At 41.4% G+C, this 12,411-nt stretch overlaps 1 protein-coding gene across 1 annotated transcript in view; it reads left to right on the top strand.

The window, feature by feature from the left end:
• The window catches only part of LOC122059103 (signal recognition particle 54 kDa protein 2-like), a 36,337-nt gene continuing 23,926 nt past the window's right edge, over positions 1 to 12,411 (top strand). The window contains exons 1-2 of the mRNA XM_042621798.1: positions 1 to 397; positions 10,378 to 10,477. Of these exons, the coding sequence (XP_042477732.1) occupies positions 167 to 397; positions 10,378 to 10,477 (331 nt within the window). The 5' untranslated portion in view covers positions 1 to 166. The remainder of the gene's footprint in view (positions 398 to 10,377; positions 10,478 to 12,411) is intronic.

The raw sequence follows: 12,411 nt of genomic DNA, 5'->3' as shown, positions 1-12,411 counted from the left end.
CAGACATATAGAAGTATGCCGCAGGGCATGTGGTTGAAAGGCAACTTTTCTGTCAGCGAAGAACGAAGCCAATCTGCGAAAACCCTAACCTAAAAATTCTTCTCTTCTATAGGAAAGAGTAATCTCAGAATCAAAATCGGCAGATTTTCTCCCTTGAGCGAGCAAGATGGTGTTAGCAGAGCTAGGGGGGAGCATCTCCCGTGCTCTCCAGCAGATGAGCAATGCCACCATAATCGATGAGAAGGTACTCAACGAATGCCTCAATGAGATCACCCGAGCGCTTCTACAGTCCGATGTGCAATTCAAACTAGTCCGAGACATGCAGACTAATATTAAGAAGATCGTAAACCTTGATGATTTGGCTGCCGGACACAATAAGCGCAAGATCATTCAACAAGTAAGTTTTGATTTGTTTATCAATTCAACTTGTTGCTGTCTGAGTATTAATTCTCTCTACTGTATTTGTATTTGGATATCTGAGCTTACGAATGTGTTTGTGCAATTGGTAGATAAGACTTAATTCCCTTTATTTAATCAAACGGAGATTTAGAGAATCTGTTTCATTTTCATAGTTGTATGATTCGATAACTCAGAACGGAAAAAATTACGCCAATTAAATTATAAATTCTTACGCGGAGGAACATACAAAAAGTTTTTGTCCGGGGTGCGGAGTTAGTCAGTTAATCAGGGCCTTCTTATCTCTCAAATGTGTTCAATTGGTGGATAACACTTAATTACCTTTATTTAATCAAACGGAGATTTAGAGAATCTATTTCATTTTCATAGTTGTAGTATGATTCGAAAACTTAGAACAGAAGAAATTATGCCAATTAAATTGAAAATTCTTACGCGGAGGAACATACAAAATGTTCTTGTCCGGGGTGCAGAGTTAGTCAGTTGATCAGAGCCTTTGTGTCTCTCAAATGACTGAGTGTCGGAATAATTTTCCTTCACAACCCTCAGAAGCAACCTGCGTTTCTAAAGGACATCAAGGGAGCTTGCTCCTCCCCCTTGCATTTCTAAAGGACTTTAACTGCCGAATCAGTTCTTACATAGTAACTGGACGTTCCTCCTCGATTACCTGTTTGGTAATTTCGAAGTCCAAAAGCTATAATTTGTTTCTCCCCGAGGACTGCAAATCTGTATGTAATGGTGATACCAAATATTAGCCCATTTATCAAAAAAAGCTCTAGTATCACTCTTATTTTGTGAATGGTAGTAGGTTGAATCTGATTGGGTCCCATTCGTTTTCCTCACAAATTAATTATAACTTCTGTCCATGTACTATACAATTGCGGACAAGTTCCTCTTAAGCCTTTAAGGACTTATTTTTTTGGTTGAATTGCCTTAAGGACATTCATTTATCTCAATACCTTAAGGACGTCAAAAAAGCTACGGACAAAGAACAGAAGACCTTTATCTTCATCCTTGCCAAAAATTTAAGAGTAGCCAGATCCTCTAGTTGATTTGCTAACCTGAAAGTGCTTCATGTAATAGTACTTTCTGCCCGCACATTGGTGAGCTGCAATCATATTGTATGTGGAACTTCATCCATATCAACCCTTAGGAAGCAAAAGAAAACCGAAAACATAGAATTGAAGCTTACCCTTTTGTCAAGAAGACTTTAACCTAAAATGAAGTTAACAAACCGTAAGGACGAAACATCTGGTAATTTTTTTTATTTTTTTGGATGAATGGATGATCTATAAAATAGGGAACGAGGGAGGAGGGATATACAAACCAGAGGAGCCGAATGATACAGCCCTACAGGGTGGGGAAAGGGGAGCACAAAATAGAAATAGGGAGACCCTATGAAATAACAATAAGCCTGTTTCTTGGGGAATCCAAAACAATTCTATTGGGGAGAGAGGCCAGCTTGGAGGAGACGTCAAAGTAGATGGCCTTCCAAATCTTGTTGAACGATCTAGAGTTGGATGTCCATTTATGAAGGTTACGCTCCAACCAAACATGGGAGATAGAAGCCCCGAACGTCAGCTTGCCGGCAGCATCACAAATAGAATTACCTGAGAAGGTCATATCAATCCCATTCCATTCTCTCTGCAGAGGAAGGGGAAGTCTCAGAGCAGGCCAGCATTTGGAGAGGACGTGCTTCCAAATACAAGAGGTGAAAGGGCAATCAAAGAAGAGATGGTTGACATCTTTCGTACCATTCCAACAAAGGCAGCAAGCCGGGGAAACCAGAATATGGTGATATATGAGGAAGGATTGGGTGGGGAGGCAATTGTAGAGAATTCTCCAGATAGTAAGGCTGTGATGGGGGACGTGGCCACGGAATCAGACAACCTTGTGCGAGGGGACAATGGGGTTGTGATGTAGATAGGGCTGTCAAAAGGAGGACTCCAATTGACCAAACCATGATTCAGCCAAGTCCAAAGTTTGGACCTGGTTTCGTCTAGTCGATCCAGCCTGGTTGGTCCCGATTTTGCACCTATGCTGGTCCACTCCTACAACCATTGAACCAGCATAGCAGCCCCTTGAATAGTTCGTATTTTACTTCCCTAAGTGGTCTTCTAGAAGAGCCCAAACAGCCATCAATCAACCTATCTAGCAATTTCCATAACAGTTACTGTTCATGTGAACAATAACACGTGAATAGTATTTTCTGAGCAAGATTTGGTCTTCAAAAGGATCTTCTAGAAGCTATACAACTGTCCCTTATAGCTGCAAGAGAAGATCTCCATCAGCCATTGATTTGGTCCAGTCAGCATAATTTTTAGTTTCTATTTTTGTGTCCAAGTTAGTTTCCTTTTTTGTTAAGCAATTAGTTTCCTGTTTGTAATTGGATTATTTTCCTTTTATGTTCGATTATTAGTTTCTAATTTTGTCAAGCTTGATTAGCAAGTTAGACACAAATTAGAAAGTCTTATTTCAGTCTATTAGTTTTCTTTTTTTTTATTTCTTTGTGTTCAAGCTATGTAAGGTTATTTAAAGCAGTTGGCTTTGCTGTTAAACAAAACAAGATGGCTTATGCTGTTGTATTGTGGGATGCAGTTGGGTGAGATGCCTAAATCTGAGGGTGAGATGCCCATTCCCTAATTCTTCTTCCCCCCTCTCAACCCTCCATTGAATTCTCTTTTTGTTTTCTTATTTTCCTTTTATTTGTTTGCTGTGAGAGAGTGTTTGAGAGCTAGAACCAAACCTATTAGAGGACATTTTCTCTATTCAGCCAGAATTTCAGATCCTGCTTGGGATTAGGATCACTTGTGATTCTAGTTCTACATTAGGTTGGGAGACTGGGAGTGGTTCCAAGTCGAGGAGGAGAAGTGGCCCGAGGGGGAAGGGGACCAAATAATTCTATCAACTCGAGAAGAGGGGGGAGGAATGGAGTTGATGGAATGATTGATACTGGAAAGAGAGGGAACAATAGGGATGGACCAAGATCCATTGGAGATGATCGAGGATACTAGCGCATCTCTGGGGATACGAGAAGAGTAGACCTATTTGTGACTTGTAATGAGGGAAAGCACTCTAGCTGGATGCTAGTTATCCAGCCAGAAGGAGGTATTTGCCCCATTATCGATGGTGGATTTGATGGCAGTTAAGGCAAGAGGCCTAGCAAGGAGGATCTTACACCACACTCAAAAGGAGTTGGGATTGATGCGACAAGTCCAAAGGGAGTCATTGCGAAGGGGGCAAGAGGAGACCCGGGACAACCAGATTCCGGGGAGTTTGGAGACCACTTTCCAGGACAGCTTGAGGATGGCCATCGAAATGACATCCTTGATACACCTAATGCCAAGGCCTCCTCTTTTGGGAAGGCAAGCGGAGGACCAGCGAATGGGGTGGAGAAATTTGGAAGAATCGAAACCCTTCCGCAAGGAGCATAAGAGGGATTCGATGGATTTGGGGAGCTAGAAGACTCCAGACTAGTAAACGTAGGATGATTGGAGAACTGATCGGATGAGAACCAGATGACCTGCGTAAGACAACAGTTTTTCCTTCCAAAGTAGGAGCCTCTTTTGAATTTGGGAAAGCATAGGGGCACAATGGTGAGCAGTAAGCCTGGAGGAGAAGAGGGGGAGGCCAAGGTATTTCACAGGAAGAGAGCCGATGGAGAAGAAAGTGAGCTCAAGGAGATGGGCTTTAGAAGAATCCGAGTGCTCTCAGGGAAGAGGCGGGATTTGAGCAGATTGATATAGAGGCCCGAGAGAGATTCGAAGAGATGAAGGGAAGCCATGATGGAAGAGGTGGAGCTCTCATCAGCTTTAGAGAAGATTATAAGATCATCAGCAAAAGCTAAATGGGTAAGATTGGAAGCTTTGCATTTGGGGATGGGGGAGATGAGCAGATTATCCGTCTAGGATTGAAGGAATGTGGAGAGGACCTCAAGGGAAAGATAGAACAGGAAGGGGGAGAGGGGACAGCCCTTGCAAATGCCAATAGAAGAGTAGAAGAAACCAACTAGGGAACCATTCACGAGGACCGAGAATTTGGGGGAGGAGATGCAGGCATGGGTCCAGTGAACAAAGGATGGGGAGAAAGGACATGGAAAAGAGGACTCTAGAGATGAAGTCCCATCTGATGGAGTCAAAAGCCTTGTGGATGTCAATCTTAAGGAGGGCAGCAGGGGAGTGGGATTTTCTGTCAAACCCTCGAACAATCTCATGGTAGAGAATGATGTTGTCAGGATGCTACGACTTGCTATGAAGGCTGATAGATTCGCACTGAAAATGGAATCAATGACTCTTTGAATGCGGTTGGTGAGGACTTTGGCAATGAACTTGTACAAGAGGTTACACAGAGAGATGGGACGGAAGTCGGCTGGACTGGAGGCACCTTCTTTCTTAGGAATGAGGTAAAAGAAGGTGTGATTGAATGGATGAATTGGGAAGGATTGAAGAAAGAACTCTTGATGGCTTTGGTGAGATTATCACCAATGATGTCCCAGCACCCCCATACTGAACCCATCAGGACCAGGGGTTTTGCTAAATTTGTGGGAGTGGATGGCCTCTTGGATTTCCAGATCGGAGGGGATGGATTGAAGGGAAGGGATGAGATGGTTGTGGATGAATTTGTTAAGGAGGAGAGGGGAAGGAGGGGAAGAGGGGGGGGGGAGGCAGGGGGCAGAAGATGCCTTTGAAGTAGGATTCACATTCCAATTTGATGGCAGCAGGGGAGCTCAAGGCGGAACCATTGCTATCAATGAGGAGGGGAATGGAGTTAGAGGTTGGGATTTATGGAAGTAGGAGGAGTTCGAGTCCCCAAGGTTAAGCCAGTTAATGTGGGACTTTTGTTTGAGGAAACTTTCTTCCTGTGATAGAAGCGAAGCCAGCTCCTAGGCAGACTCTTTCTTTTGAAGGGCGAGAGAAGAGCTGAGAGGATCAGATTGCAGACGGATTTGAATAGATGTAAGGCTTGATCTACAATCGGAGACCCTGGTGGAAATGATGCCAAAGGTAGAGGCATTCCATTTCTTGAGAGCAAGCTTAACATTTTTCAGTTTGAGGGTGAAGGAACGGAGAGGGGGAAGGCCAGGGGGGACTCGGTTACCCCAGGCAGACTGGACAACAGAGAGGAAGCCCGGGTGGGAGGTCCACATATCGAAGAATTTGAATGGCTTGGGGCTGAAGGAGATAAGGGGTTGGATGAATAGGGAGATGGGACAGTGGTCCGAAACATCTGGTATTTGATTTGCTGCACGGAGATACTTCATAAACCTAAGAGTTCTTATGGTCCTCACTGCTAATAGCAAACTAAAAATTGTTAATAAACCATGAATCAGGATTTATGGGTTTACTAACTTATTCTATTTTCATATGGACCAAGGGGGGCCGACACTTACAATTAATAGAAGCCTTGAAACTGTGCAAGGAATTAGGATTCAAGAATATCCAACCTTGGCATCTTGATAGGGTGGTGAAATCTGAGTGGGGGGAGGGAAACTACATGAATACAGAAAAAGAACAAAAAGACAAAAAATGTAGTAGCAGAATTTGGGAATTAAAGAAGAAGAATTGGAGAGAGAGAGAGAGAAGCCCGATAGAGAGGGGGGGGAGAAGAAAATTTATATCTTTTTTGTTCTTACTCTATCATTCAGCCATCCTCCAAGGGGATGCAATAGCCTATTTAAAGAAAAATAGAAGAACACATGTCAGTGAAAGAACGATTAGAAAGTTGAGCCTAGCCAGGGGGTTGACTTACTTGCTTGTAAAAAGAGAGTGCGATGCCCAGAAAGCTGCTAAAAAACAACTGGGAGAAGACTCACACAATACCCAATACTCAAGGATGGAAGTAGTGAAATCAGTGGGGGTTACAACGGGTTTTTTTTTTTTTTTTTTGGGCGGGGGAGGGGATGTCTACATACATGTGGTGGGGGTGGTTATAACTGCACACCACACTACCACTAAAATGAAAACTAAATACATGCAATAAAAAAAAGATACTGCTCCTTTAAAATAAACTGCTATAAAACTAAAAAAAGATACTGCTCCTTTAAAATAAACTGATATAAAACTAACTGCACTGCAATAACTGAAATAAAAAATAAAATGCAGGGCTGGTAGGGCTTGGGCCTGGGCCTTAGATGGTATCTTTTGGAGTATCTAATTGGGCAATGGGCTAGGGCTAGTTGGAGCAGCTCCCATATGTCCTGCATCACATCTTCTATATTAACCACCTTGTTGGTTCCTGATATCATATTTAGAGCTGCTATCTTGAGAGATGCCCAAAAAAAAATCTTACAGGTCCCACTGGCCTACTTTGAGAACCAAGTTGTGATATTGACGGTAGAGACCAATTATTGTTTTGTAAGATATATTTTGCATGGACATTTGAGAACTAGTGTTTGGAACTCCTCTAACATGTAACGGTGGTCTACAATCAGCTAGGTTGTGAATTCAGTGAGCACATGGGCGGTGTAAACCGGATCTACAAGCACCCTTGAGCGAGCTGTAGTTTTTCAGCTTGTTCTGGCACGCTACTGTTGCTTAATTTTGACAAAAAATCTTTTGTCTTGTAAATAAAATTTATTTATAAAAAAAATATTTAGAGAGAGGGGGCTTCAAGTTCTTAAGAAGAGCCATATGAGGTAGCTCACGTATGGTTTGGGAACCGAGCCTCAACACAAGGGCTTAGGTCAACACATATATAATAGCCTGTCATCAATTGGTAGCGGGCAAGATGGTGATGAATTGCGATTGGTTTAAACCTTTGACCAGTGACTTCTTGCAACCTGCCCAGAATGCCCAAGCTATTGAATGGTAGGGACATTGAAAAATATCCCCATACCCCTTGCACGTGAATCACTGAGTCGTAGCCTTTGGCATCACAGAAGGCCTGTCGAAACCCTGACCTCTAGGTGGAGAGTAAGGACGGGTTTTGGCCTTAAAGATGCCATAGATGATAGATGCACCACTAACCTGTGGCATGCTGAAGGACTTTTCTGGTGGAGGTTGCTTGCTGGTATTGTCACCTTTAGAGAAGGTATCTGGAAAGATCCTTTGATAGTTAGGCCACTTTAGACTGTCCTTTACCTGATATGCTACCTATACAACGTTCTCCATTGTAGGCATGGTTCTAAATCTCAGGTTTCGATCTTTCGACCGAAATTTAGGTTGAAACTTCGAAACCTGGTTGAAACCAGGTATTTTTTTTCTGGGCTATTTGCTAGAAATTTGGGTCAAAATTTCCGAAAATTTCCGAAATTAGGGTTGAAACCATAGAAACTTATGAAATTCCGGTCCGAAATTTAAAACTATGATCGTAGGCAGTCTGCTAGAAGCCAATGCAACATTAGTTTGAGGCTGCAAGTTGTTCCGAAAATGTGCCACTAAGTCCTCTTCATCCCACTCAAAATCAGATTGAGTGGCTAAGCAATAAAATTTGGCCACATATTCATCAACGGCCATACTATCCTGTCTCAGCTGTGCAAACTTAAGGTGCATTTGTTGCTTGTAGTCAGCTGGTAGAAATCACCGGTCATGGCTTCTCGCATCTTAGCCCAAATGAAATCACCGGTTATCAACCTGATGCCTTGGGTCTGATTTTTTCTTGATACTTGATCCAGCAGACTCGTACTATACCTTTCAGCTTGCCTCTAGGAAATGAAAGCTTTCAGGTTTCAGTCAATCTGCACCATCAGAATAGCACCTCCAAGCTATGGGTCCAGTTGAGGCACTGTTGGGGGTTATCCCATAAAATCGAGGACGTCCAGCTTTGCCCCTCCTTTCAGCTCATTGAAGAGGATCATCATGTCAAGCAGCTCCATATGGTGGTGGTGTAAAATGTGGGGCGGCATGGTGCAAAATGAGGCTGAGCTTGTGGGACAGAATCGGAAGAATCCCTAGATTGCATGGGACCTTTTCCTTTAACTGACAGTGCCAATCTGTCAATGGAAGTCTGTAGAGATGTTCTGGAGAGAAAAAACTTTAGAGTTGAGTTTTCATCACTAGACCTCAGAGAGAGGTTGGAATTCTCTAAGGTAGTAACCCATTCTGTAAGATGGGCAATGGCTGCATCTTTTCTTCCTTATAAGAATTAAATCGCTCAATAACCTAACTATTGGCCACCATGGCTAGGGTATGTTGGAGAACTTTCGGCTTTGATACCAAATGATGCAATTTAAGGTTTCAAAAAACTCGGTTCAGATCGCTTATAGGCTCACCCAAGCTCTAAATGGGTCAACAACAAAAGCAGTTATGTGAATATCTCTATGTTAATTCATCCAAAAAAAAAAATCTCTATGTTTATAAGGGGAGTGGCAATTCTGTTATTAACCAGAAATTGAAAGGGACACTTGATAGCTAAATGGAAAAAAGGATACAAAAGGGATTTGTATTTTATTCATCAGGGGTAAATTTGGGATGAAATATAAAATAAGGACTAGATAGAATAAAGAAAAAGGGTAGAAGGGGAACAAAATTGTTATGGTGACATTTAAAAGAATTTTTTTTTTTTTTTTGGATGAATGAAAAATTCACTGCCAAAGGAAAGGAGGAGGGTAGGGGATGGGGGAGAAAAACAAAGTGCAAATGCCTGAACAAAACTAGCGATGGGAGGAGTAGTTTGAGAGGGAGATCTCTCTTGTTTGGGCAGCAATCTATCTTCAACTTCAGAACTAGGATCCCAATATGTTAGAAGTTATTAAATAAGGGGGAAAGGGAAATCGTGATTAGCACTAGTCTCGATTTCCCCTCTGCTGTCTGTATTTTATTTCTTATGAATGCATTTCATTTTATGCACTTAGTAGGGTTACATCACTGTTATATATATATTGAATGCAGTGGGAGTCTCAACGTAACGTTGTGACTCCCAAGAGTTACAACAACACGTCTCACCTCTCGTCTCTCTCTTGTTTCTTCTTCTTTTATTATTCTTTGCACAATCCAATGCTCTGTAAAACTTACACAATCATGGCTCAAAACAGCACTTAAAAAAATTAGAAAGAACCTCTGCAATCAGACCAGGCGGTAACCTTAGGTTCGGGTATGGTCTAAGGCTTATAATTCACAGTGGGGGAGATGGCTTGGGCCAGGAATCAAGAGATTGAGTCACCTAGGGTAGAGGGGTTCATGAGTCACGTCCTGTTTAGGAAGAAAATAAGAAGGGGGTTGAAGTTTGATACTCAACCCTAGGGGGACTGTAATTCTACTGGAAACAGAGTATGGGAAAGATGATTATGAATTAAGAAAAGGAAATAGAAAGAAGAGGAAGAATACGGAGAAAAACCAACCCGAAGAGAAGAATGATCAAAGAAGAAAAGATAGCCTGCTGGACTGTGACTCCAATGCTCAATGATGGAGAAGGAAGCTGTTAGAAAGGAAGAAGGTATAGTTAATGGGTGGGAGAAAACATGGAGAAAGGTCGATAGCTTGGGGGGGGGGGTGGCAGATCCGCAGCAACGGCTCCAAGTTATGCAACTACAAATGACAAATGCATTCCAATATTTTCTATCCGACTAGTTGGATTACATGTATATAAATAAGAAAGAAACCAACTGAAATAAAGTAAGCTAATCTACTTTGGAAACAAAGAAACCAAACAATTAGGAAACTATCAACTCCTTTGTAGCTATCTCCTACCAAAATAAAACCAAATAAAATATGAAGTTTACATTGCTTATGCAACATAGAAATATATCTCTACCAGCCCCCTTTGGACCAAAAGCCAGTTTTGGTACCGGTTCATCTCAGTTAGGGTTTCCAGACCATGTTGTGCCGGTCCAGCCATGCCAACAAAATGCATCAGAAATTTTTTGGCTTTCTTTTGCATTGATCACTTGCCTTTTTCTTTTGCATTTCTTTCACTGCATACTCAGATTCCATATTCTGTTTGCTTTATTTTTTTCCTTCAGTTATCCCTTTGTTAAGTTAACATCAATTAAATTTTGTACTTAATTGATGTGTTATTTGTTTTCAGGCCATATTCAATGAGCTATGCAAAATGTTGGACCCAGGGAAGCCTTCTTTTACTCCAAAAAAGGGGAAAACAAGTGTTATCATGTTTGTTGGTTTACAGGGTACGTTATGTTGCAAAATAAATATCACTATCAATAGGACAAACTAATTTTATTCAAATTATGACAATGCATCAAAAAAATCTTCTTTTGTAAACCATATATCTAGAGAGACACCGATCAAAATTCATCTCTTTTTGCCTCGTCAAATTTGAGCAACGCAACTCAAACATCTGATGTAGTTACAAGCACATGGTTGGACCAGCCTGACCTAGCCTGGAAACCTAGTCTGAGAAGAACCGGGTTCAAACCTGGGTTTTGGTCTAACAGGGATAGTTGGGGGCTTATTTAGTTATTTGGGGTATATTTGTAATTTGAAGTTTATTTATTTTTTATCGGAGTTTGCCAACAATACGAGTAAGAATCCTAGTTTTCAAGCTTTTGGTTTCAGGATATAATTAGAAATTATTTTGCTTAAGTCTATATATGTGATGTAAGCTACCGAATCTTGGATTTTGGATTGAATAGATAGAGTTTTTGATTCACGGCAGTGCTCACGTGGGACTGATAGCAGACAATTGGAGGTCCTCTTTTACTTCTGGTCAATCCTCCTCCTTAATCCTTCTGTTGTTCTTTCTTTGTTCTTTATTATCTTCTTCCTCTCCCTTTAACCACCTGGTATTCTGGTTCGTATTCCCCGCAGGGAGAAGTCTGTTGGAACTCCTTCAATGTAAACTCTGATTGACCTGAAACTTTGCCAGAAGGTTCTTCACTTGGGGGCGATTCAAGCTTTAGAGACTCATACCATGCCCCTCTTTGCTTCGAGTTCCATCAACAGTTTCAGACCTGTTTCTGAAACTTCTGCCAGACCTAGTTTCAGTCATTAAACAATATCAGAATATCAGATTGCTTGTTCTTTTGGGTGCTTGTTGATTCGAATCAAGAGCCCCAAGGATTAGCTTTCACGCTGTTTGGAGTTCTGACTGGTGAGGTAACCCACCAGGATCCAATAGACCCACTGTTGGCTTGTGTGTTTGTCGAGAAGTAGATGATGACCTACTTCCAATATTTTATTCATAAGGTCTCATTCTTGTTAAATTGCTCCAAAGCGCTATTCCTGTAGGAGCTGTTTATTTTTTCTTCAGTTCTTCTGAAATTCCAGATTGGTCCTTACCTCTAAATTTATTTACCTATATGTCCTTGATTCTACTTCTTGCTCAAAAGGGTCCTGGATTGTCTTGAAAATTACAAAATTGCCCCTGTTCATTGTAATTGAACATTTTATTGCTTTGGTGGGCCCAAAGCGACCTACATATGGGTTTTGGAACTCTAGGTTGCATTAACATCATCAACAACAACATAACCTTATCTCAACTGGCCACATGGATCCTTGCTCTCCAATCAGCCATATTTGAAGTCATATATGATATGAGGCCTAAGCTATGGATGCCTTTGCTCACCACTTTTCCTATGGTTATGTTAGGCTTGCCTTTGGCTCTTTAATTCCTTCAATTTGAATCATATCACTCCTTCGTACTAGAGCATCTCAAGGCCTCTGTTGAACATTGATATGCCACCTCAAACGACTCTCTTGTAGCTTATCATGAATCAGAGCTACTCCCAACTTGGATTTAATATGGTCGTTTTTACTTTATCCTTCCTAGTTTTGTCACACATCCATCTCAACATTCTCACCTCCGTTACACTTCTTTTATCTATGTGACATTTCTTAACTGCCCAACATTTCACACCATACATTATTGCCGGTTTTATGACAGTCCTCCAAAATTTTCCTTTAAGCTTTAAAGGAATATCTTGATCACACAACACTCTAGACTCACCTCTCCACTTCATCCATCCTATTTATTTCTTTGGACAACATCTTCCTCTATATCATCTTCTTTATTTACGATTGAACCCAAATATCTAAAATAATCACTTTAAGGAATCTCTTTCTCATCAATATTCACCACCTCATTAACCATCCTAGTGTGGCT

This window comes from Macadamia integrifolia, chromosome 13 (assembly GCF_013358625.1).
Source record: "Macadamia integrifolia cultivar HAES 741 chromosome 13, SCU_Mint_v3, whole genome shotgun sequence".
NCBI classification, from domain to species: domain Eukaryota; kingdom Viridiplantae; phylum Streptophyta; class Magnoliopsida; order Proteales; family Proteaceae; genus Macadamia; species Macadamia integrifolia.
The sequence above is the reverse complement of the archived record's forward strand: the minus strand, read 5'-3'. Positions and strand labels throughout refer to the sequence as shown.